This window comes from Mauremys reevesii, linkage group 2, assembly GCF_016161935.1.
Source record: "Mauremys reevesii isolate NIE-2019 linkage group 2, ASM1616193v1, whole genome shotgun sequence".
Lineage (NCBI taxonomy): Eukaryota > Metazoa > Chordata > Testudines > Geoemydidae > Mauremys > Mauremys reevesii.
This window is the reverse complement of record NC_052624.1, coordinates 251685542-251709272: the sequence shown is the minus strand read 5'-3', so window position 1 is coordinate 251709272 and position 23731 is coordinate 251685542. Positions and strand designations below refer to the sequence as shown.

Sequence of the window (23731 nt, the reverse complement as noted above, 5' to 3'; positions counted from 1 at the left end):
ACCATTTAATAACATCAGATTTGATTTAAATAATTTTAATTAAAATGGTTTTGACTTACCGGTACTTAAAATCCTTCAAAATCCTCACCATGTTCATCCTCTGACATCATAAGTTCATCAGTGACATCTTGTGGTATATTTGTAAGACAGTCATCATATAGATCTAATTCCGAATCAGATGGTGTGGCTTCAGCTTCGGCTTCCCCTTCATCTTGCCACAAGAAGTCGTCCTCCATACCATCCAAAGAATTTGATATGCCACACTTCTTGAAAGACTTGATTACTGTTTCTGCATCAATATCATTCCAGGCTTTTATGACAAAGTTACACAAAACATCCAATTGTGGCGCACGCATATTTCCTCCTTTTGTGAATGACTTTTCGCCGCTAACCATCCACTCATTCCACTGTTCTCGAATGCGATCTTTAAATGACTTGTTTAGGCACACATCCAGTGGCTGTACCAATGATGTCAATCCTGCAGGAATAACTGCCGCATCTGTGTTTATTCTTGCCAGCCTTTTCTTTGTGCTGGTAGTTAAATGAGCCTTGAACATATCCCACACCAGTAGGCTACGTTCTTGACGAAGACCACCTGGTCGCCTACTCCATACATTATTAAGCCATAGCTTTACCCCTTCTTCATCCATCCAGCCTTTTTCATTCACATGTACAAAAACTCCAACAGGGAACTTGATTTTCAGCATTGTTTTTCTTTTAAAAAATAATCATTGGTCTTAGTTTGGCGCCATCAGCTGTACATGCTAGTACCACTGTAAAACTGGACTTCTCATGTCCTGTTGTTTTAATTAACACTGTTTTTGCACCTTTTGGATTAACAGTTTTATTTCCAACCATATCGAAATTCATAGGAGTTTCATCCATATTTCTGATCTGACTTAATGCATAGCCATGTTTCTTGCGCTGTTGTATTACATATCGATGGAAAAGACTTACTTTGCCGTTGACATCTGCAGGTAATTTTTGTGCAATTCTGGTCTTTTGCCTCAGTACCAGACTATGCCTTTCCAAGAACCTAGTACACCAGGATACAGTGGCCTTAAATCCTTTGCTGTGATCTGGGTTAGATTTGGCCCACTGAAGTGCAAACATACGTATTTTGTTTTGTGTCACTACATAACCATTTTGACGATGCTCATGCACCATGTCTGCTACGTGCTTTTCAAGTTCTGACCAATGTTGGGTGCCTCTTCTTAATGCACACTTACTCCTTGGCATACTCTTTAATACATCTTCATTTGCTTTCCAGTCTCGGACCATCTTTTCTGTTACTCCATATTGACTTGCATTAGCACAGTTGTTATGTTCCTTGGCAAAGTTTACAACTTTCAGCTTGAAACTGGCTTCAAATTTCCTTCTTCTTGCTGGAGCCATGATGGGGCCGCTGGATGTGCGGTAATACAGTCAGTGATGAGCTGCCAAAATCTTAGGAACCGGTTCCCTACTGGGTCACTGAAACAAACATTGTGGCTGGATTTTTAAATGAACTATGTAATTTTGACCACTAGTAACACTTACAGCTACACAAGCTAACAGATGAGAGTAACCACATTTCATGATTCAAAGCATGGCATGATTTTTTTTATCACTTGAGAATGTGGGGTTAGGAAGGAATTTTTCATATGCAGAATTGGGGTTATTGACATTTAATTTTGGGTTTTTTTGGAGTGGGGGGGAAAGAGGGACAGTCACTTTTCTCTTCAGTATCTGATACTGAACACTATTGGAAGAAACTGAATGCTGAATTGCCTGCGCCAATAGATCTGTTCTAAGTTCCTTTGGTATAACTGTCACTGTTTGTTTGCAATACAATACACAGTGCCTGAATTCCCTGCATACCAAATATATCTTATTAAGTAATGTTTATTTTGTTTATACAATAATGATGATTTTGGCATGCAGTTTATTTATAAAATGGTTTTGCTGCAACTGCCTTGATTGCAGTGAAAATAGTTAAAACAATCTCCTCAGCTTTTATGGCTGAGGACTCAGGCTTTATTGTAACCCAGGATGCTGAGGTTAGCTCTGCTTATCTAAGTGTGCAGACTCCCCGGGCCGACGCCGGGACCGGCGCCGCAGGTAAGCCGCCCCCCCCCCCCCCGCCTGCCCTCTCCCTCCCCCACACGCCCGGCTTACCTGCCCACTCCTTTTTTCAGGCTTCCCGCGAACATTTGATTCGCGGGAAGCCGGGGAAGGGGAGGAGAAGGAGGGCGGAGCGTTCACGGGAGTGGTGTCATCTATTAAGCCTGCTCGGATTGGCTGAGTCAGAGAGGCAGGCTATACAACCTTTGCCAATCCGAGCAGGCTTTGTATGCATTAATAGCATACACCAGTGAGACCCCTCCCAGGATTGGCTCAGCTGAAGCTGTTTATACCCGGCGTATAAGACGACCCCAGATTTTTGGGGGTTGTTTTTTAGTTTAAAAAGTCGTCTTATACGCCGGAAAATACGGTACTCCTAATTTTGAAATTTGGGGCAGAGCTGCAGTAGAAATCACAACTATCTGTTTTTTTGTTGATTGTAAAACCAACTGTTTAGTAATGTCATCGTGAACACGGTTCATTCTAGAGCATCATTCAGCATGGCAAACAGTAAACCACAACTTTGGGGGGACCTGAATACTGGAAACTTTTGCATGCCTTCTTACCTTTTTTGAATACTCAGCCCATTGTATTTAAGAGATTGTTATACTATTGAAAAATTAACTACAAATTTATTTATCCTGTAGGGCCCATCACTAGTTAGGTATGTTTAATTTGAATATTGATAGCCACGTATTTGTCATCTGATTATGGAGACATGAGTGTCTACTAATCATAATTCTTTTTCCAAAAAAAAACAATCAAAATTGCGGACAGGCATGGTAGAGAGAGTATCCCATGCTGTTTATACTGTGGGTAGGCTATGGTAAAAAGGTGTTTTTCTATGTAAATCATATTATCTAAATAAAATTGGCTTAACGCTCTTTGAAAACCACACTTTGTATCAGTGTACACCAGGGGTCAGCAACCTTTCAGACATGGTGTGCCGAGTCTTAATTGATTCACTCTAATGTAAGGTTTCACATGCCAGTCATACATTTTAACGTTTTTAGAAGGTCTCTTTCTATAAGTCTATAATATATAACTAAACTATTGTTGTATGTAAAGTAAAAAAGGTTTTAAAAATGTTTAAGAAGCTTCATTTAAAATTAAATTAAAATACAGAGCCCGCCAGGACCCAGGCAGCGTGAGTGCCACTGAAAATCAGCTTGGCACACGTGCCATAGGTTGCCTACCCCTGATGTATACACAGTTAACCACCTCTAGCTTTATAGTCTGAGGTTCTAACTTGACTTGTTAAAATCAAGGTAAGGGTGTTAGATTGATCCAGCTACAACTCAAATGAAAATCCTTGATTAGGGGGAAAAAGTATCTAGATGAGGAAAAAATATGATGATTTGGAAATCACACTTAGGCCATGGCCACACCAGGACAAAGTGTTGTTTAACCTGCTTTAAAAAAAATACAATCTCCCAACCACTCTTTTTTCTCCAGTAAAGAAAAGGCTTTTCTTTAATTGTTGACAGTCATGGTGAGGACAGCCTCAATATGTTTAGGGACTGATTGCCAAAGAGAGTAGGTATTTGCTAGTTAGTTGTTTTTGCATTTCAAGAAAATTGTTTCAAGTTGTACTTGTTACCTGATTTACCATTGGTGCATGTATCCTTGCTACTATCCAGAGCTGACCCTGGCATTGAGTACAGAGTAGAGCACTAAGAACCCATGTACAAAAAGCTCTTGTGGTGTTTACATAGAGTTCCAGTGGGGAAAATATTGTAATTGCTTCTCATCCTCAATCTCTGGAATGGCTGCACATCTTCCATCTGCTGTGTTGTCAGGCTGGTGTGACAATGTAGTATTTTAAAATATATTTAAACAGCTTCACCCTGTTCTTTTGTTGAGCTAGATCTAAAATGCCATTATGAACAGATGACTTGAAATTTGCCCCTTTTTCCTGACTGTATCTCTGTATAGTGCAAATTATATCTGCATTAAACATTGAATGCGCTGCAAGTGGTGTTTCTTCCTTGTTTCTTTAGCAGAATTGCAAAGTGAGTCTGAGTCTAGATTCTATATTGTGGTATAGAAAGTGGGACAAAAAATTTAGACTTTTAAATAGCATGTTGAGTTTTCAGTACAGGCAGTTTAAAAAAAATGATTTAAAGTGAGCATTTTGATATAAGAGTGTTTGAGGTGGAATGAATATGGGACGGCTGAGGGCTTTTGGCAGAGTTGTGTTTTACCATGCCTTCCATTTAAGGGCTTGTCTACACTACCAAGTTTTGTTGACAGAACTTATGTTGACACCCAAAAGTTGACAAGAACAAAAATCGCCGAAGGGTATTTGCTACTCTGTCGACAGATCGTGTCCACACTGGGGACACCATCATTGACAGGGTGATCAATGCACTGTGGGTATGTATCCCACAATGCAGTGTTGTGGAAAGGAAGAGCTGATCACCCTCACATCTTGGGATTTTCTCCAAGTTCTCCCACAGCCCCCTCAGCTGTGGAGAGCAGCATCATAGCAGCTCTGTTCCACTCCCTCTGCAGCAGCAGTCTGCCTGCTGCTGTGTTCCTAGTGCAGGGCAGAACAAAAGCATTCCAATGATTTGCTCTTTGTTCCCCAAATGGAGCAGCACACAGATACTTTCAGGAGCTTTGAAAGGGGAGGGGATGCATGCTGTCAGGGCAGCAGAGATCAAAACACCTGAGCAGAGCAGTCAGAGAGGCATTGTGGGATACTGGCGGAAGCCAGTTCTGTTAACAAAACAATCAGCAGTGTCTACACTGGCTCTTTGTCGACAATAAAGGGAGGGGAAAAGACAAAAGTCTCATGGGGTGGAAGTTTATTGTTGCCAAAACTGGGCGTTTTTCGCAACAAAAGTCCCATTGTCGTGTGTATCCTCTTGCCTTTTGGCGACAAAACTTGCCAATGTAGACGAGCCCTAAGTTGTAGACTTGAGAAGCTCAAGACACTTCTTTTGTAGTTCTTGTTTTAATAATTTGTTTTCTTTCCTTAGGGGAGTAGTTCCTTTTAGCCAAAGGAAGAAGATGCTAGAAAAGGCCAGAGCAAAAAATAAAAAACCCAAGTCTAGTGCTGGCATCTCTTCAATGCCAAATATCACAGTTGGCACGCAAGTAAGTACAACCACAGTATTATGAGCTGTCTTAAGTGTTTTGGGATGGGGATACAGTTGTCCAAAAATATCAGGTGCCATTCTCCATTTACACTAAAGCCTTGTCTGTGCACAAAAGTTATCACTTTTACGATGCTGGTATAGTTAAAATGCTGCAACCCCCTACGTGTCGATGCAATTATGCTGGTATAGCTTATTCCTGTAAATTTAGAGGAACAAGCTGTCACAGTTCCAGTTAACTTCACCTCTGACCACCTCCTGGTATCCCTGAGGGCACTCCACTTAGGTGACAGATAGAGGCCTAAGACCTGTCTCAGGATGGGATCCCATGATCCTTTCTTCCCAGACTGGGGACTTAGGCTGCAGGTTTCTGCAATTTATTGTGATTATCTCAGCAGGTCTGACTTTAGTTCAGCACCTGCAGTCCTGTTTCAGAGACAATGACAGGGTTAACCGGTGATCAGACAGCTCTCACAAAGCTAAGTGCTGTTTATTCAGAATAAAAGCATTACAAGAAAACATCTTGTATGCATGTCTGATGACTGCCTGTTCAGTTAATCTCCCACATAGGGACCCTACTAGGACTAATGTACTTTAGGTCTTTTCTGCAGGGCCTGCCTCTCTTGTTCAGTCTCATGTTTGTTCTTGGTTTGAATGTGAGTGGTGACTCTGTTCGTGGCTGATATTTTATACTGTTTCAAGTTCTTTGTCTCCCAGGCCTCTTACCAGGTCAAACTAGTATATGCTATTTCCCTTGAGGGAGATGGGGGCGAAACTTCCACAGACTTGTTACTTGTCTTGTTTCACTGGTGAGGATTAGCATCAATTATTCCTCAGTGACTTCAGTTCTTGCAGAAAACCCTTTAGTTCACCTGTTGAGTCAGGAATACAAATAACATTTAAAATAGATGCAGCTGTTTTTGAGTATTCCATGTGCCCATAACATCTGTCACATCTCAATGAAATAGGTAGGGCCCTACCAGATTCATGGTCCATTTTGGTAAATTTCACGGTCATAGGATTTTAAAAAATCTTAAATATTGTGGTTTCGCATATTTAAAGCTGAAAGTTACTGGTGTTGTAATGGTGGGGGTCCTGACCGAAAAGGAGGCTGTGAGGGGGTCACAAGGCCATTGTTGGGGATGGTATTGCCGTCCTTAGTTCTGCATTGCTGCTCGCAGCGGCGGCGGCGCTGCTTTCAGAGCTGGGCACCAGCCCAGCAGACACTGAGCTCTGAAGGAAGCGCAGAAGTAAGGATTGCAATACTGTGAACCCCCTACAATAGCCACATTTCTCAGAGGAGACCAGCTTTCACGGTCCCTGACATGTTTTTCATGCCCATGAATTTAGTAGGGCCCTACCAATAGGCTTTGAATATTCAGTGTTTCCAAAGTATCACATGTGTCACAAGCTATACCGGTATAAGGCACCTTTATACCGGTACAACTACATCCAGTGAAGGGGTTGTATAGATTTTATTACTTTGTTTAGAAAGGTGGATTAAAAAAGTAGAAGGGTACAAAATTAACATGGCATACACATTGAATAGATTTAAAAACGGGCAAACTGTGGGTCTCGAAATGTAATTGTAAATAGGAAATCATCATTGAATGTCTGTTTCGGGGAGGCGGGGCGGTCCTACAGGGATCAGTTCTTGGCCCTATGCTATTTAACATTTTCATCAATGATCTGGAAGAAAAAACAAAATAATTGATAGAGTTTTCAGATGACACAAATTTGGGGCGTGGACAAGTCACTGGTAGAAAGAGGCTTGGATTGTTTGGTAAGCAGAGCACAAGTAATGTGTTTTAATGCAGCTAAATGTAAACATACATCTAGGAGCAAAGAATGTAAGCCATACTTATGGAATCAGGGACTCTATCCTGGGAAGCAGTGGTTCTGAAAAAGATTTGGGGGTCATGATGGATAATTAACTAAACATGAGCTCCCAATGCAATGCTGTGGCCACAGGGGAAAATATGATCCTTGGATGCGTAAACTGCAGATTCTCGAATAGGAGTAATGAGATGGTTATGCCTTTGTATTTGTTATTGGTGCAGCCACTGCTGGAATAGTATCCAGTTTTGATGTCCCCAGTTCAAGAAGGAGGTTGATAAATTGGAGAGGGTTCAGAGAAAAGTCATGTGAATGATATTAAAGGATTAGAAAACCTGTCTTATAGTGATACGTTCAAGGACCTCAATCTATTTACTAGAGCTGTTGATTAATTGCAGTGAACTCACGATTAACTCAAAAAGATCAATCGTGATTAATAGCCATTTTAATTGCACTGTTAAACAATAGAATACCAATTGAAATTTCTTAAATTTTTTGGATATTTTTCTACATTTTCAAATATTGATTTCAATTACAATACAGAATACAAAGTGTACAGTGCTCACTTTATATTTTTATTAAATATTTGCACTGTAAAAACAATAAAGGAAATAGTATTTTTCAGTTCACCTCAAATACCATAGTGCAAGCTATTTATTGTGAAAGCACAACTTACAAATGTAGATTTTTTTTTGTTACATAACTGCACTCAAAAACGAAATAATGTAAAACTTCAGAGCCTACAAGTCCACTCAGTCCTACTTCTTGTTCAGCCAATTGCTAAAAGAAACAAGTTTGTTTACATTTATGGGAGATAATGCTGGCCGCTTCTTATTTACAGTGTCACCTGAAAGTGAGAACAGACGTTCACATGGCACTTTTGTAACTGGCATTGCAAGGTATTTACGTGCCAGATATGCTAAACATTTGTATGACCCTTCATGCTTTGGCCAGCATTCAGAAGACATGCTGATGACACTTGTTAAAAAAATAATGCGTTAATTAAATTTGTGACTGAACTCCTTGGAGAATTGTATGTCTCCTGCTCTGTGTTTTCCCCATATTCTGCTATATATTTCATGTTATAGCAATCTCGGATGATGACCCAGCACATGTTCATTTCAAGAACACTTTCACTACAGATTTGACAAAACGCATAGAAAGTACCAATGTGAGATTTCTAAAGATAGCTACAGCATTCAACCCAAGGTTTAAGAATCTGAAGTGCCTTCCAAAATCGGATGGGGATGGGATCTGGAGCATGTTTTCAGAAGTTTTAAAAGAGCAGTAAGTGTATTGAATTGAAAAATACTCATTTATTTTTACAGTGCAAGTGTTTATAATAAAAAATAAAGTGAGCACTGTACATTTTGTATTCTGTGTTGTAATTGAAACCAATATATTTGAAAATGTGGAAAACATCCAAAAATATTTATATAAATAGTGTTTGTGATGGGTTGGATGCGGAAACTCCAGAACCCGAGCCACCAAAAAAGAAAATCAACCTTCTGCTGGTGGCTTCTGACTCATGATGATGAAAATGAACATGCATCTGTTTGCACTGCTTTGGATTGTTATTGAGCAGAACCCATCATCAGCATGGAAGCATGTATTCTGGAATGGTGGTTGAAGCATAAAGGGACATATGAATCTTTCAACACCAGCTACAACAGTGCCATGCAAACTCCTGTTCTCACTTTGAGGTGACAATGCTGCCCACTTCTTGTTTACAATATTTCCTGCAAATGTAAACAAACTTGTTTGTCTGAGCAATTGACTGAACAAAGAAGTAGGACTGAGTGGACTTGTAGACTCTAAAATTTTGCGTTTTTATTTTTGAAATGCAGTTATTTTTTGTACATAAATCTATATTTGTAAGTTCAACTTTCATGATAGAGATTGCACTACAGTGCATGTATTGAATTGAAAAATACTAATTTATTTTTACAGTGCAAGTATTTATAATAAAAAATAAAGTGAGCACTGTACATTTTGTATTCTGTGTTGTAATTGAAACCAATATATTTGAAAATGTGGAAAACATCCAAAAATATTTATATAAATAGTGTTTGTGATGGGTTGGGTCAGGGAAACCCCCTTGGGGCTCCCAACTGATGTGCTAAGACTACTTCTGCCCCTGCTTTCCCTGCCCTCCCAGCTTCGGACTTCAGTGCTGCCTGGTTTGAGCCAGACCCACTAGCCTGCTGCTAACCCAGACCCAGGTCTGAACCACGTCCTCTAACAGCTGTAGGCTAAAACTGAAAGCAGCTTAAGTAGTATTCCTGTCTTTAACACTCAGTTGCCCAACTCCCAATGGGGTCCAAACCCCAAATAAATCCGTTTTACTCATATAAAACTTATTCAGGGTAAACTCATAAGTTGTTTGCCCCCTATAACACTGATAGAGAGGTATGCACAGCTCTCTTCCCCCTTCTCTCCCCTCGGTATTAGTACATACTCTGGGTTAATAAGTAAAAGTGATTTTTATTAAATACAGGAAGTAGTATTTAAGTGGTTCCAAGTAATAGCAGACAGAACAAAGTGAATTATCACGCAAAATAAAACAAAACACGCAAGTCTAAGCCTAGTACAATAATAAAACTGAATACAGATAAAATCTCACCCTCAGATGTTTCAGTAAGTTTATTTCACAGACTGGTTGCCTTCCTAGTCTGGGCACAATCCTTTTCTCTGGTGCAGCCCTTGTTCCAGCTCAGGTGGTAGCTAGGGGATTTCTCATGCTGGCTGCCGCCTTTGTTCTGTTCCACCCACTTGTATATCTTTTGCATAAGGCAGGAATCCTTGTACCTCTGGGTTCCCAGCCCTCCTCCTCAATGGAAAAACATCAGGTTAAAGATGGATTCCAGCTCAGGTGACATGATCACATGTCACTGTAAGACCCCCAGCCTTCATTCCTTCCAGCCTGACTCACAGGAAGGCCTGCCTGCAAACAGGCAGCTATGTTCTATATCAATAAGCAAGATGGAGCCAGTTCATCTACCTTTGCCAGGAAGCCCTCAGGCTACGGGACTTCTATGTACAACATGACATCTATCTCATAGCCACACACCTTGCTGGGGCCAGGAATGCCTTGGCAGATCGCCTCAGCAGGACCTTCTTGTCTCGCCATGGGTGGCCTCTCCATCCAGAGGTAGTCAGCATCATCTTTCAGAGGTGGAGTACCCACACGTCAGGGACTTGGTCCCTCTGTGGGACCTGAATCATGTGCTGTCGTGGCTCGCGGGACCCCCGTTTTGAGCCTCTGGCTTCCTGCTCTCTCCTCTTCCTTTCCTGGAAAGTCACGTTCTTGGTTGCAGTAACATCTGCCTGCCTAGTCTCTGAGGGTACGTCTTCACTACCCGCCGGATCGGCGAGTAGCAATCGATTTCTCGGAGTTCGATATATCGCGTCTCATCTAGACGCAGTATATCGAACCCCGAACGCGCTCCCGTTGACTCTGGAACTCCATCGGAGCGAGTGGCGGTAGTGGAGTCGACGGGGGAGCCGCGGACGTCGATCCCGCGCTGTGAGGACGGGTAAGTAATTCGAGCTAAGGTACTTCGACTTCAGCTACGCTATTCACGTAGCTGAAGTTGCGTACCTTAGATCGACTCCCCCTCCCCCCCCCCCAGTGTAGACTAGGCCTGAGATTAGGGCTCTTACCTCAGAACCGCCCTATACGGGTTTTACAAAGACAAGTTCCAGCTGGCTTTCCTGCCTGAGGTGGTCTCAGTTTCATATAGCCCAGAACATTTACTTACCTGTTTTTTTCCAAAGCAGCATAAGTCAGAGGAGGAGTGTAGGTTGCATTCCCTAAACTTCAGGAGGGCGCTAGCCTTCTACATTGAAAGGACTAAGCTGTTCCGCAAGTTGGAGCAATTGTTCATCATGGTGACTGACAGGATGGAAGGTTGTCTAGTGCCTTCTCAAAGAATTTCTTCTTGATTCACTGCCTGCATTAGCTGCTGCTACGATCAGGCAAGGATGCTACCTCTGGCGATCGTGACCGCCCATTCAACCACAGCGCAAGCCTCTTTGGCAGCTTTCCTAGCCCAAGTGCCTATCCAGGACATCTGTAAGGCGGCCACCTGGTCGTCCATCGACACATTAACATTCCATTACATGCTTATCCAGCTGGCCCGGGGCGATGCTGGTTGCTATAGAGCAATGTTGCAAGCCACAAGTCCATGAATTCCGAGCCCACCTCCAAGGATACTGCTTGTGTGTCCCCTAGAATGGAATTGACATGAGCAAGCACTCAAAGAAGAAAAATGGTTACCTACTTTTCATAACTGTTGTTCAAGATGTATTGCTCATGTCCATTCCATTACCTGCCCCTCTGGCAAGTGGCTGGCAAGAAGTAACAGAGGGGTAGGGTTGGCAGCACTGAATATACTGGCGCATGAGCACGGCAGTCAAGTGGGCGCCGCAGCTGACCCTATGGATACTGGTAAGGCAAAAATCTCTTACTGCGCACATGAACGTGCACGCACCTAGAATGGAATGGACATGAGCAATACATCTTGAAGAACACGGCTACCACTCTGAAACCTGTCAGCATGCATTTTTTTTGTTTTGAATTTTAACTAATTGCGCTCTACAAATTCACTAGGAGTATAGAACAAACAATACAGATAAAGTAGCTTAATCTACAACTGTTTTCTCTTTAAAATTTATGTACATGAGCTTTGCCCAAGGGGTAGCTATTTGTCTATAATTCAATTTGAATTGCTTTAAAAAGTAGCAAAGAATGTATTATGGGGTGTAGGACTAAACACTTGATGTACTCTATTGAGAATACTGCTTTATAAGTCATTCAGTATTAGGCTCTGATCTGGTAAATGCTTAGTTTACTCATATAAGCATTTGTCAGATTGGGGCCTGAAAAGGTCTGAAAACAACCTAAGACTCTCAGCATCACATGCTGCGTGATTATGATAATGGTGCTAGTCACACTGCCAGAACAGCATCTTTCCAAGGAGCTGCTGCTTTGTCCTTATTGACTCTCCAGGGGTGGGTGGCACTTTTCTAGGAACACTTTTTTCCTAGCATTCTTTTCTGAGGCTGGCCCTTTAAGGCTGTAGTTGGTTGGTAAAGTCATATTTGAAATTGCCATTTTGCAACTAGCAACTGCTGGTTGCATCTGCACCTATTGTGTCCACTCCTCCCCTAAAGTTTTCCCTTTCTAATTGCTGAGGAAATGAGACACTTTCACAGAGAGATGTATGGTCAATGTTTGCTTGTACTCTTATCTGAATCAATATCATTCTTTGTCTGATCTTACATAGAAATATTCATTTATTTCTAACTCTTGTCTGTAGGTGTGCCTGAGAAATAATCCCCTTTATCATGCTGGAGCTGTGGCTTTTTCAATTAGCGCTGGAATTCCTAAAGTGGGTGTCTTAATGGAATCCGTTTGGAATATGAATGATAGCTGTAGGTTCCAGCTTCGATCACCAGAGAGCTTGAAAAACATGGAGAAAGCTAGCAAAACTACTGAGGCAAAGTAAGTGCACTAAAAGAATCTGTATATATTTTTGGAGTGAAAATTTACTAGTGGCATAATATTAATTGAGATACCGATTAATTGATACTGGCAATCATGAGTTTGCATCAAGCTTATAGGAAGTTTCTGGCAGACTCTGAAATTAAACAAAATTCCCATAGATTCTGCAGGCAGCTGCTGCTGTGAGCTCTTTCCTGACGTCACTGATGGAGATTACCTGGCAAATAACTATTCAGTAAAATTGATAATATTAGGGGTAATGAGTGAGTGACACAAACCACTTATACAGTAGAACCTCCACGTTGTGAACACCTCGGGAATGAAGTTGTAACTCTGAAATGTTCCTAACTCTAAATAAACGTTATGATTCTTTCAAAAGTTTACAACTGAACATTGACTTAATACAGCTTTGAAACTTTACTATGCAGAAGAAAATGCTGCTTTCCCTTCAATTTTTTAGTAGTTTAAGAGTACTTTACTGTATTTGCTTTTTTTTAATGGTCTCTGCTGCTGCCTGATTGTGTACTTCTGGTTCCAAATTAAGTGTGTAGTTGACTGGTCAGTTTGTAACTCTGGTATTTAACTCTCAGATTCTAGTGTATTTAACATTAAATTGATGGGGTTTAGAAACATATCAGCATATGAGAGAGAAGACTGTCTTGTGAAAAATCTCAGGATAACTGAATCTAAAGGAGGAATTATCAGTGATAGGGATCACGGTAGGCAGACAAGCAAACAGAGGCATGACAGTGCCACTTGTTGAAACTACTACGCCATTAAAAAAACTCTATTGGTCACTAAAAGAGATTTTCATAGGGCAGTTATTGGTGATTCCAGTGTTCTCTGGTATCAGTAGGATTGCTTGATGTGAGGGGAAAAACAGACTATTGGGATAACTGAGTTGTTAATGTCAGGTTGTCTGACTAAAAGACTATAGGGTTACTGAACACCATATTTATGCTTCAGTCTAGTTCAGTCAGTAAATTGTGTTCTGGAATTAGAGAGAGGAAGAGAGCGCCCTATTTGCCTATTGGGTCACTTCACTGTGCTCATTTTCTCTCTCTACCCTGCTCACCTTGAAAATCAATACATTAATATGTTTTTTTAACTTCATAGTACTTATTTGAAAACTTCCAGAAATTAACGGACTTATCATTTTGATAAGGTTTTGAGCTTGCCTTAGCGCATTTGTTATAGAAGTTTGTAGTTGCTAAATTGTTTGAGTAATAGGTAATAAAGGTAGTAATTGGATATATACCAATCTCCTAGAACTGGAAGGGACCTTGAAAGGTCATCGAGTCCAGCCCCCTGCCTTCACTAGCAGGACCAATTTTTGCCCCAGATCCCTAAGTGGCCCCCTCAAGGATTGAACTCACAAGCCTGGGTTTAGCAGGCCAATGCTCAAACCACTGAGCTATCCCTCCCCCGAGTGTTTCCTCAGTTCTTAATCAGACCCTTTTCTGGAAAGTTGACATCTAATAGATACTTAGCCTAACATCCACTAACAACCAGAAATTCATCTTTGTCTAAATAACTTCTTTCAAATAAAAATTTAAGGTCACTGGATAGGTGGTGCCATTTTTCTCTCTCCCTGTGGTACCTACCAAATGACCAGCTCAGCCATTACTTCCTCCTGGATAGATCAACTGATAACCTGCCAGATGTCACTGCTGCCCTGGCCACTCCTCACAGCATTGGCCACTACTTTTTTCCTTTGTCCTAATGCTGTTCAGGTCAGATGTTTCCACTAGCATTCCTCTTTACCATATCCTTCTGCTTTTAACTGTCATTTCCTCCTCAGAGTGATCGCTAGTATAACTCAGATGTAAAGAATGAAGGTAATCTCTAGGGGAAAAATCAGTAAAACAGTGGTTTTCAGCCTGTTGTCTGTGGACCCTTGAGGGTCTGCAGACTAAGATTTCCAAAGGGGTTCACTCTTCCATTTGAAACTTTTGTAGGGGTCTGCAAATGAAAAAAGGTTTAAAAAAAATCACAGCAGTAAAATAAGCAAGAACATTCAAGGTAAAGTCCTCATAGGTTCCAGAGGGTATTAGTCCACTTTTCGGGGGGCGGAGAAGAGGAGAGACCCTTATTTTTTTGAAATACAGTTGCTTTCCCAAATAGGGATAATAGTTTTTAATTATTAGTGGTGAGGGACTGAAATTGCACCGCATCTGTTAAAATTAAAAAGTACATAGATCTGCAGTACTTATTATATAATTTTGGATATCAAATAGCAAGTTAACACAATTTAAAAGAAAAATGTGTTGCTGATACCCTGTTTTGAGAGGTGGTAGTTGACTTGATGGTATTACTTTTAGTTTACTAAATTATTGATTGTTTCATACATGTGACCATATTTTATTGCTTTAGCTTTTATTTGCTTTTGGCGGACTATAATTTCTAGCTGGTGTTAGTGCTTGGCAAAGCAATAAATGATGCTCTTACTTCGGTATATTATAGCAGGAGATTTTTAATTAGGTAAACTATTGATATTTTTTAACAGAACATGGTCGCTAGCTTATAACATCTTGTCATAACTTGACATCACACAATTGAGGGGGAAGGAAAACAACAATCCCAAAGCGGTTATTTGGTTACTTTATCAATTAGATAGGTTTTTGAATATTTTACTTGAAAGCTTTGAATTGGTGGTGCCAAAATATAAAGGAAAATACTTGGAAGTGGTCAGACCTCAGCTAAGGAGTATGGGGTTGAGTGAAATCTGGAGTGTTTTATTATTCCATCTCAGAGTGAGACTCAGATTTACTGGTAAAGCCTATGTTTTCAGATTGCCTAAATGTGCTGTGACAAAGTTCCTCTATCTTGGTGGGTCCTGCGCTTATTGGCGGATTTGTTTGCCTCAGAGATTCACCATGTGGGTCAGGGAACAGCCCAGAGACCTTCCCCTCTGGTAAAACCCACAGTCCAGGTCAATTCCTCCTGTGTCTGATCAGGAGTTAGGAGGTTTGAGGGGAACCCGGGCCCACCCTCTACTCCGGGTTCCAACCCAGGGCCCTGTGGACTGCAGCTGTCTAGAGTGCCTCTTGGAACAGCTGTGCGACAGCTACAACTCCCTGGGCTACTTCCCCATGGCCTCCTCCCAACACCTTCTTTATCCTGACCACAGGACCTTTCTCTTGGTTTCTGATAATGCTTGTACTCTTCAATCCTCCAGCAATACGCCTTCCCGCTCTCCGCTCCTAGTGCCTCTTGCTCCCAGCTCTTCGCATGCATGCTACAAACTGAAGTGAGGTCCTTTTTAAACTCAGGTGCCCTGATTAGGCAGCCTGTCCTAATTGAGGCTAGCGGTTTCTTCTCAATTGGCTCCAGGTGTCCTAATTAGCCTGCCTGCCTTAATTGGTTCCAGCAAGTTCCTGTTTATTCTGGAACTGCCCCTGTTACCTTACTCAGGGAAAAGGGATCTACTTAATCTGGGACTAATATATCTGCCTTCGAACATTCTCCTGTATCTGTCTGGCCTGATCCTGTCACAGTGCATACATTTTAATTGCAATCAAGATGTCGCTACAAGTGTTTTGAAACTATGGACATTTAAGCAACAGGAGTGTTATGTGAAGACTGAGACACTCTTGTCTACTGTGTTTTATAGTGGTAGTAAAATTTTACTCGAACAATTATTACGTATTTTAGTGAGCTGGAAATTGCTTCAGTCTTGGTACTAATTATATTGTGAAAAGCTGTGTGGGGTAGTCTCTCCAAAGTTAGGGTTGCATCCAGCTTCCATTAAAATGGATAACTGTGACTTCGAAAAAAATGGTTTGGCCTGAACATTTTCACTTGCTCTTAAAAGCAAACTGTTTTTGTTAGTTTGACAGTTTTCTTACAACTTATTTTGAGTTATAGGTCACTTTAATAAATAAACACCTTTCTCTTCTTCCCACCCTATCCTCCCAAATTAGTTCACATTTGGGGATGTTTTAACATTCCAAAATGTGGGATTTCAGCTCCCCATTGAGAACAATTTTACAGCTAGACCCTACGTAAGGAACATAGCATCATCTAGACATTATAACTTTATCCTAGTAGCTCTATAATTGGATATGTTAAAAGCATAGAAATATAGATTTATATTAGGGTTTTTACTGTTTCATTCTAAATTAAGAAATCTGTTTAAGTGTTTGCAAAAAGAAAAGTAATTTTAGCTCTTACACAAATTACAATTTGAAATGCTTGGCTAGATTAGGTTTTTGTTCAGCAAAACAAGCCCGAGAAACTGTTTTGTCCAAACCTTGAAATAGACCTTTCATTCTGTTAATGTTTTTTTTTCATAAATATAATTAAATTCTTAAATCCTAGGCCTGAAAGCAAACAGGAACCAGTGAAAACTGAAATGGGTCCACCACCATCCCCAGCTTCTACCTGTAGTGATGCATCTTCAATTGCAAGCAGCGCATCAATGCCGTACAGTAAGTTTTACTTTTAATAGTGCAATGTCTATATCACTGTTACAGACGCCTTGCATAAGTTGGGAATGTATACCCGACAATTACACCCCCCTTCCCCCCCCCCCCCCAAAAAAAAGCTTACGGAACTTTTTCCCTATGTGCGGATTTTCATAAATTGGGTTTATGTAACCCGGAGAGCATTTGTATATATCACAGTTACCCTAAGTCTATCACGATGTATGTTTGTTTTTATTTATCTCTAGCACTGAAGAGTGTTCTTGACAAGCAGTTTAAAACCAGTAAATGGGAGATGTCTTATGAATAATGTTAACAGAAATCTTTGAAAATGTAACTTTGACTGGCAAAATGCATTCTGGCTCTTCTATCCTAACTGCAGTTCACTTAGACTACTGTGAAAACATTTTTTAATCCACTGATTTTGAAAGTTCTGATTTGCCAGTGTTCTTCTAATGTAGAATTTATTAGAATAAACAGTGGGAGTTTAGTGCTGGTATCTTAAAGTTAAATATAGTAAATTTCAGTCAGGAAGCTTGTTGTAGATTTATACAAAAGCCAATAACTATATGATGCTCATTTGGTAGAAACATTGTAGTTAGTTATACAGAGACTTCCATTATAACATTATCTTATGTTTAGAACTTCCTGGAATGAAATTTTCCCTTCTCGGTTTCAACCTAGAGTTGAACTGGTTTTGAAAAATTGAGTAAAATCCATTCTTCAGTTTTTGAAATGTGCAAGGGTGGCAGAAATATACCTTATGCACTTCCAGATTATTTTAAGACATTTCTGACATTGCTCAGGCATCTTAACTAGGGCATGCTTCCAATTGGTTAGTCTTTCTCTGAGGACCTTCTTCCACTCATGTGCACATACACAAAGTAATAGTTTAAAAAATTTAGAAGTTCAGCATTGCACATATGCTGTAAAACTGTTTGCTACTTGCGTCAACAGCTCTCAGAATACCAAATATACTACATTAAAAACTCAAAAGCACTTGTCCCTACCATACCACCTTTGTGACTTTTAATCAGTATAGCTATTCTTATTCTGATACTATAATTTCAACAACTTCCTCGTTTTGACCCCTGTTCCTCCAGTTATACACATACCAGAGTGTACTGAAGGGTCACATAACTACTTAAATTAGAGAACTTTAGGTTCAGGCCTACAATACTAATTTTGTTATAGCCAGTATCTAAAGAGAGAGCTTTCAAAATAGAAAACTGTTTTATAGATCAGTTTTGAATGCAGCAACTCTTTTTTTGACTTAAGACTTCAGGCCACAGCTGTCTGTTTAATCGTTCACTGTTTTAAATAGTTATGTTCCAGCTATTAAAAGACCCCATGTTTTCAGCCCTGTGCTTATACGTTTGTGTGGAATTTTTAAAGCTGTAAGTGCAGGGCTATAGATGTGTGGAGTTTATAAACCTTTTTCCCGTTTCTTTATTTAAAAAAATACGAAATCATATGTTCATGTAGTGTTGGTTAATATGAACTCTTATAAGTAAGGAGGCTTCATACTAATGTTAAATCAGCCATGTTTCATGTTTGTATTCTTGTTGTAATGTAAATACTTGCTCTTCAGATGTTGATCTTTAAAACAAAATGATAAGACTGCTATGAATACATTGCAACCCAGGTCCAAAATGTGTACTATCACCTTTACCACAGTAATCGGTTTTATTCAGCTGTCGAATATTGGCCTGGGCTAGTTGGCAGAATTTTGCAAAGCTGTCATAAATAATGCAGCATATTTAACATGTCTGAATTAAGGATCTTATGCTAACTTCAACTTTTTAGGTCCTTTATCATAATTACTGTAACATTATAAAAACAGTTTTTTGGTACTTTAATACTTGGAATCTTTAACATATGGAATAAACAAACATGGCTAGGAATGAATTAACATGACTAAGGAAGTCATAGCTTTAATAGACTTTTTTTAGTTTCTTTTTGTTATGGAACAGCTTTACTGTTTGGTACAGATTTATTAGCAAAACATTTTAAGTGGAATTGAGAAATTCTGTCACGCTACTCTGACTTCAGACAGTGTTAGAATCAAACTAAATTTTACTTCTGATTTAAATTTTGATTTGAATAATGGTACACTTTTGCAAAGCGTGTGTGTTAGGCATAAAGTAAGATCTCTGCTATATTTAGATGAAATGTTTCAAGTTTCGGGTTTTTTGGTACTTATTATTTTGTTGTTGTTGTTTAAGAACGACGACGGTCTACTCCTGCTCCGAAAGAAGAAGAGAAAGTGAATGAAGAGCAGTGGTCTCTGAGGGAAGTCGTGTTTGTAGAAGATGTTAAGAACGTTCCTGTTGGCAAGGTTTGTTTAAAATGAATTCTGATTGCTTTCCTTTTAATTGCTGTGAAACGATCTTTCCTTTCGATTGGCTGACTGTACAGTTGGTTTTACTTTGGCTGTAGAGTGACCCAATTTTGGGGACAGACGGGAGTATTGTTCGCTGTGTTTCTTCCCAGCACAACTTTTGTCATATTTTTAACATTTGTTCTTAACCCAGTCAGTGATGCTCATCAACTGCAAACATACTCTGAGTCCAAAATGCTGACTGTGAAAGAAGTATTCTTTGATTTTCCCTGGACTTGATCCAAGTGTAGCTTTGCAAGAAAAGCACAAAGAATTGACCTTGCTCAAAAGTTCTTACAATGCAAGGAACAGTAGCCCCCTGGTTTGTCCAGCAAAATCATGGTGGGTCAAATAAACTATATTTTGAGACAGCATCATCTGAAAATTTGCTTGGACAAATCTGTTGATGAAATGGAACCCCAGAAAACAAACAAGAACAAGGTTCAGAGTAGAAATAAACTGAGATGTTTACTGGAGACTGGGAATAATTTTATTTCACTTTTTACTAAATGGCACCATTAGGACACTTTACTTCAGTCAAGAATGCCAGTTTGTCTTGTCCTACATATCTCAGGACCCCAAACTTCCCTCTGTACCCACATGTGAAGGTGAACCTGCCTTCAGAGATCTTGTGCAGGATCAAGAGTGCCGAAGAGGGAGGTTCTGTCTCTACACTGTACTGCCCTTTGTTTCCAACACTCCTTTGGTTCTGGCTTTGTGAAATTAGTTGGGAGGGATGAGGTCAGTTGGGCATGTTTCTGCAGTATTCTCCAAACTGGGGGGAGGGATAGCTCAGTGGTTTGAGCATTGGCCTGCTAAACCCAGGCTTGTGAGTTCAATCCTTGAGGGACCCACTTAAGGATCTGGGGCAAAATCAGTACTTGGTCCTGCTAGTGAAGGCAGGGGGATGGACTCGACCTTTCAGGGTCCCTTCAAGCTCTATGAGATAGGTATATCTCCATATATTATAAAAGCCGGCACAATTTGTAGTAAACTGCAGAAACTTGCACTGCTTCCCTTTCTGAAAGGGGAATATCCCACGATAAATTTCCACTTCCTTGTATGGATTATTGCTGCATAAGGGAGGATTGAGTAGTTTATGTAAGAACACCCGAAAGCATTTGCAGGTTTCTCTTGGGAAGACAGTGTGTTCTAGTGGATAGGGCACTGGACTGGAAGTCAGGATACTTGGATTCTGTTTTATTTGTGCCACTGATGTGGTCTGTGACTTTGCAAAAGCCATTTAATCTATTTGCCTTTTGTCTGTCTCTTCCATTTAGATTGTAAGCTCTTCAGGGCAGGGACGGTTTCTCACTATGTCTGTACAGTACCTGGCACAATGGTGCTAAATCTGGAGTGAGATCTCTAGGTGCCACTGTAATACAAATATTTTATTTTTATATATATATATATATAATATATAGGTTTAATTTGTTTTGTACACAGTTTTTGTGATGTGCAAATACAGCAATCTTTCTGCCTGTACATTTTTACAACTTACAAATGTCCACCAATTGCTAGTAAGGAGGCCCACCCCTCAGGACTACTCAGTCACCTTTGCTGTTTTTTTTAAATATAGAAGGCTAGATGGCACCATAATAATGCAAACAATGTTTCTAAAAGTAAAACTGTAAAATGTTCAAGCTATCAAAAAGAAAGGAACAGGTCCAGTTAATCTTTCCCTACCCACCAATCCCACTGCTTTCAAGAATACTTCCCACCTTCTCCTCCAGTAATCTTTGCAGACTCTCCTTTGTCTGTACAGAAATGAAGCCTACAAAACCTATTCCTCTCTTCCAAGAAATGGTATCAGGCATGAATGAACAGTTTGGAAAAAATAATTCTCAGTGTCCAATTCTTGTATTACCAACCAAAACAATCACACAGTTGTACTGCTGTTATTCATGTCCATCCTTTTGCCTTCGTTTTTTCTAATCATGAGTTATCAAGTTGACTTACTGTAGAATGTGAACTCTTGATGGCCAGGAATGTGTTTTACGCACCATACTCATTTATGGTGCTGTTTTAATATCTATTTATATCTCTTAGATTGTAAATTCTTTAAGGTAGGGAAACATTACTTCTTATATATTTATATAGCACTATAAAATGTACAATGCAATGTAAATGTCAGCCAATTTTAAGTTTCAAGTAATAGTATAAAAACAGATAACAAAATAAAAATTTAGATAAACAGTGGCTTCTAGAACCCAGGATGTAAAAATAGACATGCACTTGTAACATCCAGTGAAAGAGGGCAGAGAAATGCAAGTTGCAACCTTACTGATTCAGATTGCTTAGCTTTTTTCTGCCCATGAAGTTGCGCAGAACAAGTTGGGGACACACTTAATATCCACTGGAAAAATACTGTTCATTATGCTTCTGTCTTGCAAGCCTCCCCAATAGCCAGTCGTGTTCATCTTTCAACGGTTGTCTTGGTAATTGTTTAACCTTTTTTAACTCTTTATTGAATGGAAAGAAGATTTGGGTCCTCATATTTTAGATTTATACATTGCATGTATCATTAATTTTAGATGCATACAGACTTCCAAATGGCAAAGTTATCAAATATGTCAAAAAGACAAGATGACCTGCCCAATTTTGGAATGGACTCAATCCTATTCTTTCTCCTTCTCTCCCTCCCCCCCGCAGCACACACATACAATAACTCAGTCATCCCTCTCTGTGCCACCACCATGTTTGGAACAGTAAATGTTTTGTACAACCTCCTCTCCTGCAGTATGAAATCAGGGCTCTGACAGATCAGGGTTTCTGAGACTTCCACATCTTGAGGAAACTTCAGTGAAAATCTTCTCCTAAGGTCTGCTACCTTAGACACCTCAGATAACTGGAGAGGGGGTGAAGCAGTCCCTCAAGTAGCCAAAACTTTGAAGGTCAAAACCACAACACCTTAAACTTCATTCTCTTAATTTGTCTTCTGGTGAATCTCATGAGGCACAGGACTAATGTGACCTCTTTGAGAAATACTGATTAGTAAGCAGGCAATGATACTTGATTGCTATCTTCTAACCATCAGAAAGCATCTGAACTTCCCTATGATTTCTCTGTTTTGGGGCACAGTGAAGAAAAAAATGTTTGGGTTTAGGGTAAAAGACCCTGTGGCTCATGTATTGTCACTCCAGGCTAGTATTTCAGTTGCTCCAAAATTATAACAACCTCAGTTAAAGTTTAAAAGGGAGGTTGAGTTTAGAGTTAGGGGCTTAGTTCAGAATCACCACAAAGCATTTCATGGGTAGATTGAACCAGCAAATAGCTTTCAAGAATCTAGATTCATAAAAAGAAACTATTCTGGTCTCTGGAAATTTTTAGTGCTGCCAGTGCACTTGACTGTGTGCAACAACTTTGCCTAAATTTATAATCTCTAGATGCTATTAGGATACTGCGCAGACCAAGTGGTGTGATCTGTTTGTAGGACCCTATACAAAGGAATGAATTTAAGATCTGATCAGCTGTTTTTTGGGGAAGCGGGGAGGGAGTGAAGGGGTGTGGTGTGGATCAGCCTCTGATCCTGGTAAGATACAATCCTCATGTTTGTCCCCTTGTCCCATTGCTTGGCCTCTGCAGTGATCCTATTAACACTGGGCTCTGTCCGTTCCCCCATAGTTTGTACAGCAACCATGTTATAGAAACAGACCTCATGGAATTGGCAGGAATATTCTGATGTGTATTTGTTCCTTTGGTACTACATAGAAGGATGGTCTGAGTGCAGTAACTCCTAGTTTATTGTAGTCTTAAGACACAGGAAGACAGAAGAGCAGCAGAACTTGTCAGATGGAAGCTCTGAGAAGGTTACAGTTATTTCCCAGACCTGTATTGTTTCCTAGTCTTGATGTTCCACTTTAATCCTAAACCTCATGGGTTTAGAATGGAATCCAAAGCATATTCCTCAAAGCTCTGTGGGTCAAGGAGATCCTAATTAGAAGGTTGCCAACGTGGTGAAAACAGATGGATACAGGAACAGGGAGTGAATATTATTCAGCACCAAAGTCTTGCACCTGCTATTTTAACTATTAGACTCTGCTGCTTGGAATGGAATGAAATCTGAAGTGTAGGAAAATTGGGTTGAAGCCGCTTCCGTCTTGTACTTTGGCAGCTGCAGTTCCATTTGGTCTGAAGCTTCCTATTGGCAGTGTCCAGTGCTTCCCCAAACAACTTCAGTCCGTCAATCGTATCCTGGATCAGGTGAGAGTTCAGGATAGTGTCCATTTCTAAGTTCATAAGCCAAAATTTTCTTCTGATTGTAGGGGATCTTGTGTGTGATACCCAAATTGGATTGAATGGGTAAAAAAGCTTGGCCAGAAGATTGAGATATATCCTTTTAGGCAGTGCTTCAAATGTATTTAGTCTCTTAGTTTCTAGA

General features: G+C 40.1%; 1 protein-coding gene across 15 annotated transcripts in view; it reads left to right on the top strand.

Moving 5' to 3' along the window:
• Positions 1–23731, top strand: part of UBR5 (ubiquitin protein ligase E3 component n-recognin 5) — a 147335-nt gene that overhangs the window by 51682 nt on the left and 71922 nt on the right. For all 15 annotated transcript variants that reach the window (XM_039526102.1, XM_039526100.1, XM_039526101.1 and 12 more), the window contains exons 13-16: positions 5088–5205; positions 12362–12546; positions 16867–16976; positions 19196–19308. In XM_039526102.1, the coding sequence (XP_039382036.1) occupies positions 5088–5205; positions 12362–12546; positions 16867–16976; positions 19196–19308 (526 nt within the window). The remainder of the gene's footprint in view (positions 1–5087; positions 5206–12361; positions 12547–16866; positions 16977–19195; positions 19309–23731) is intronic.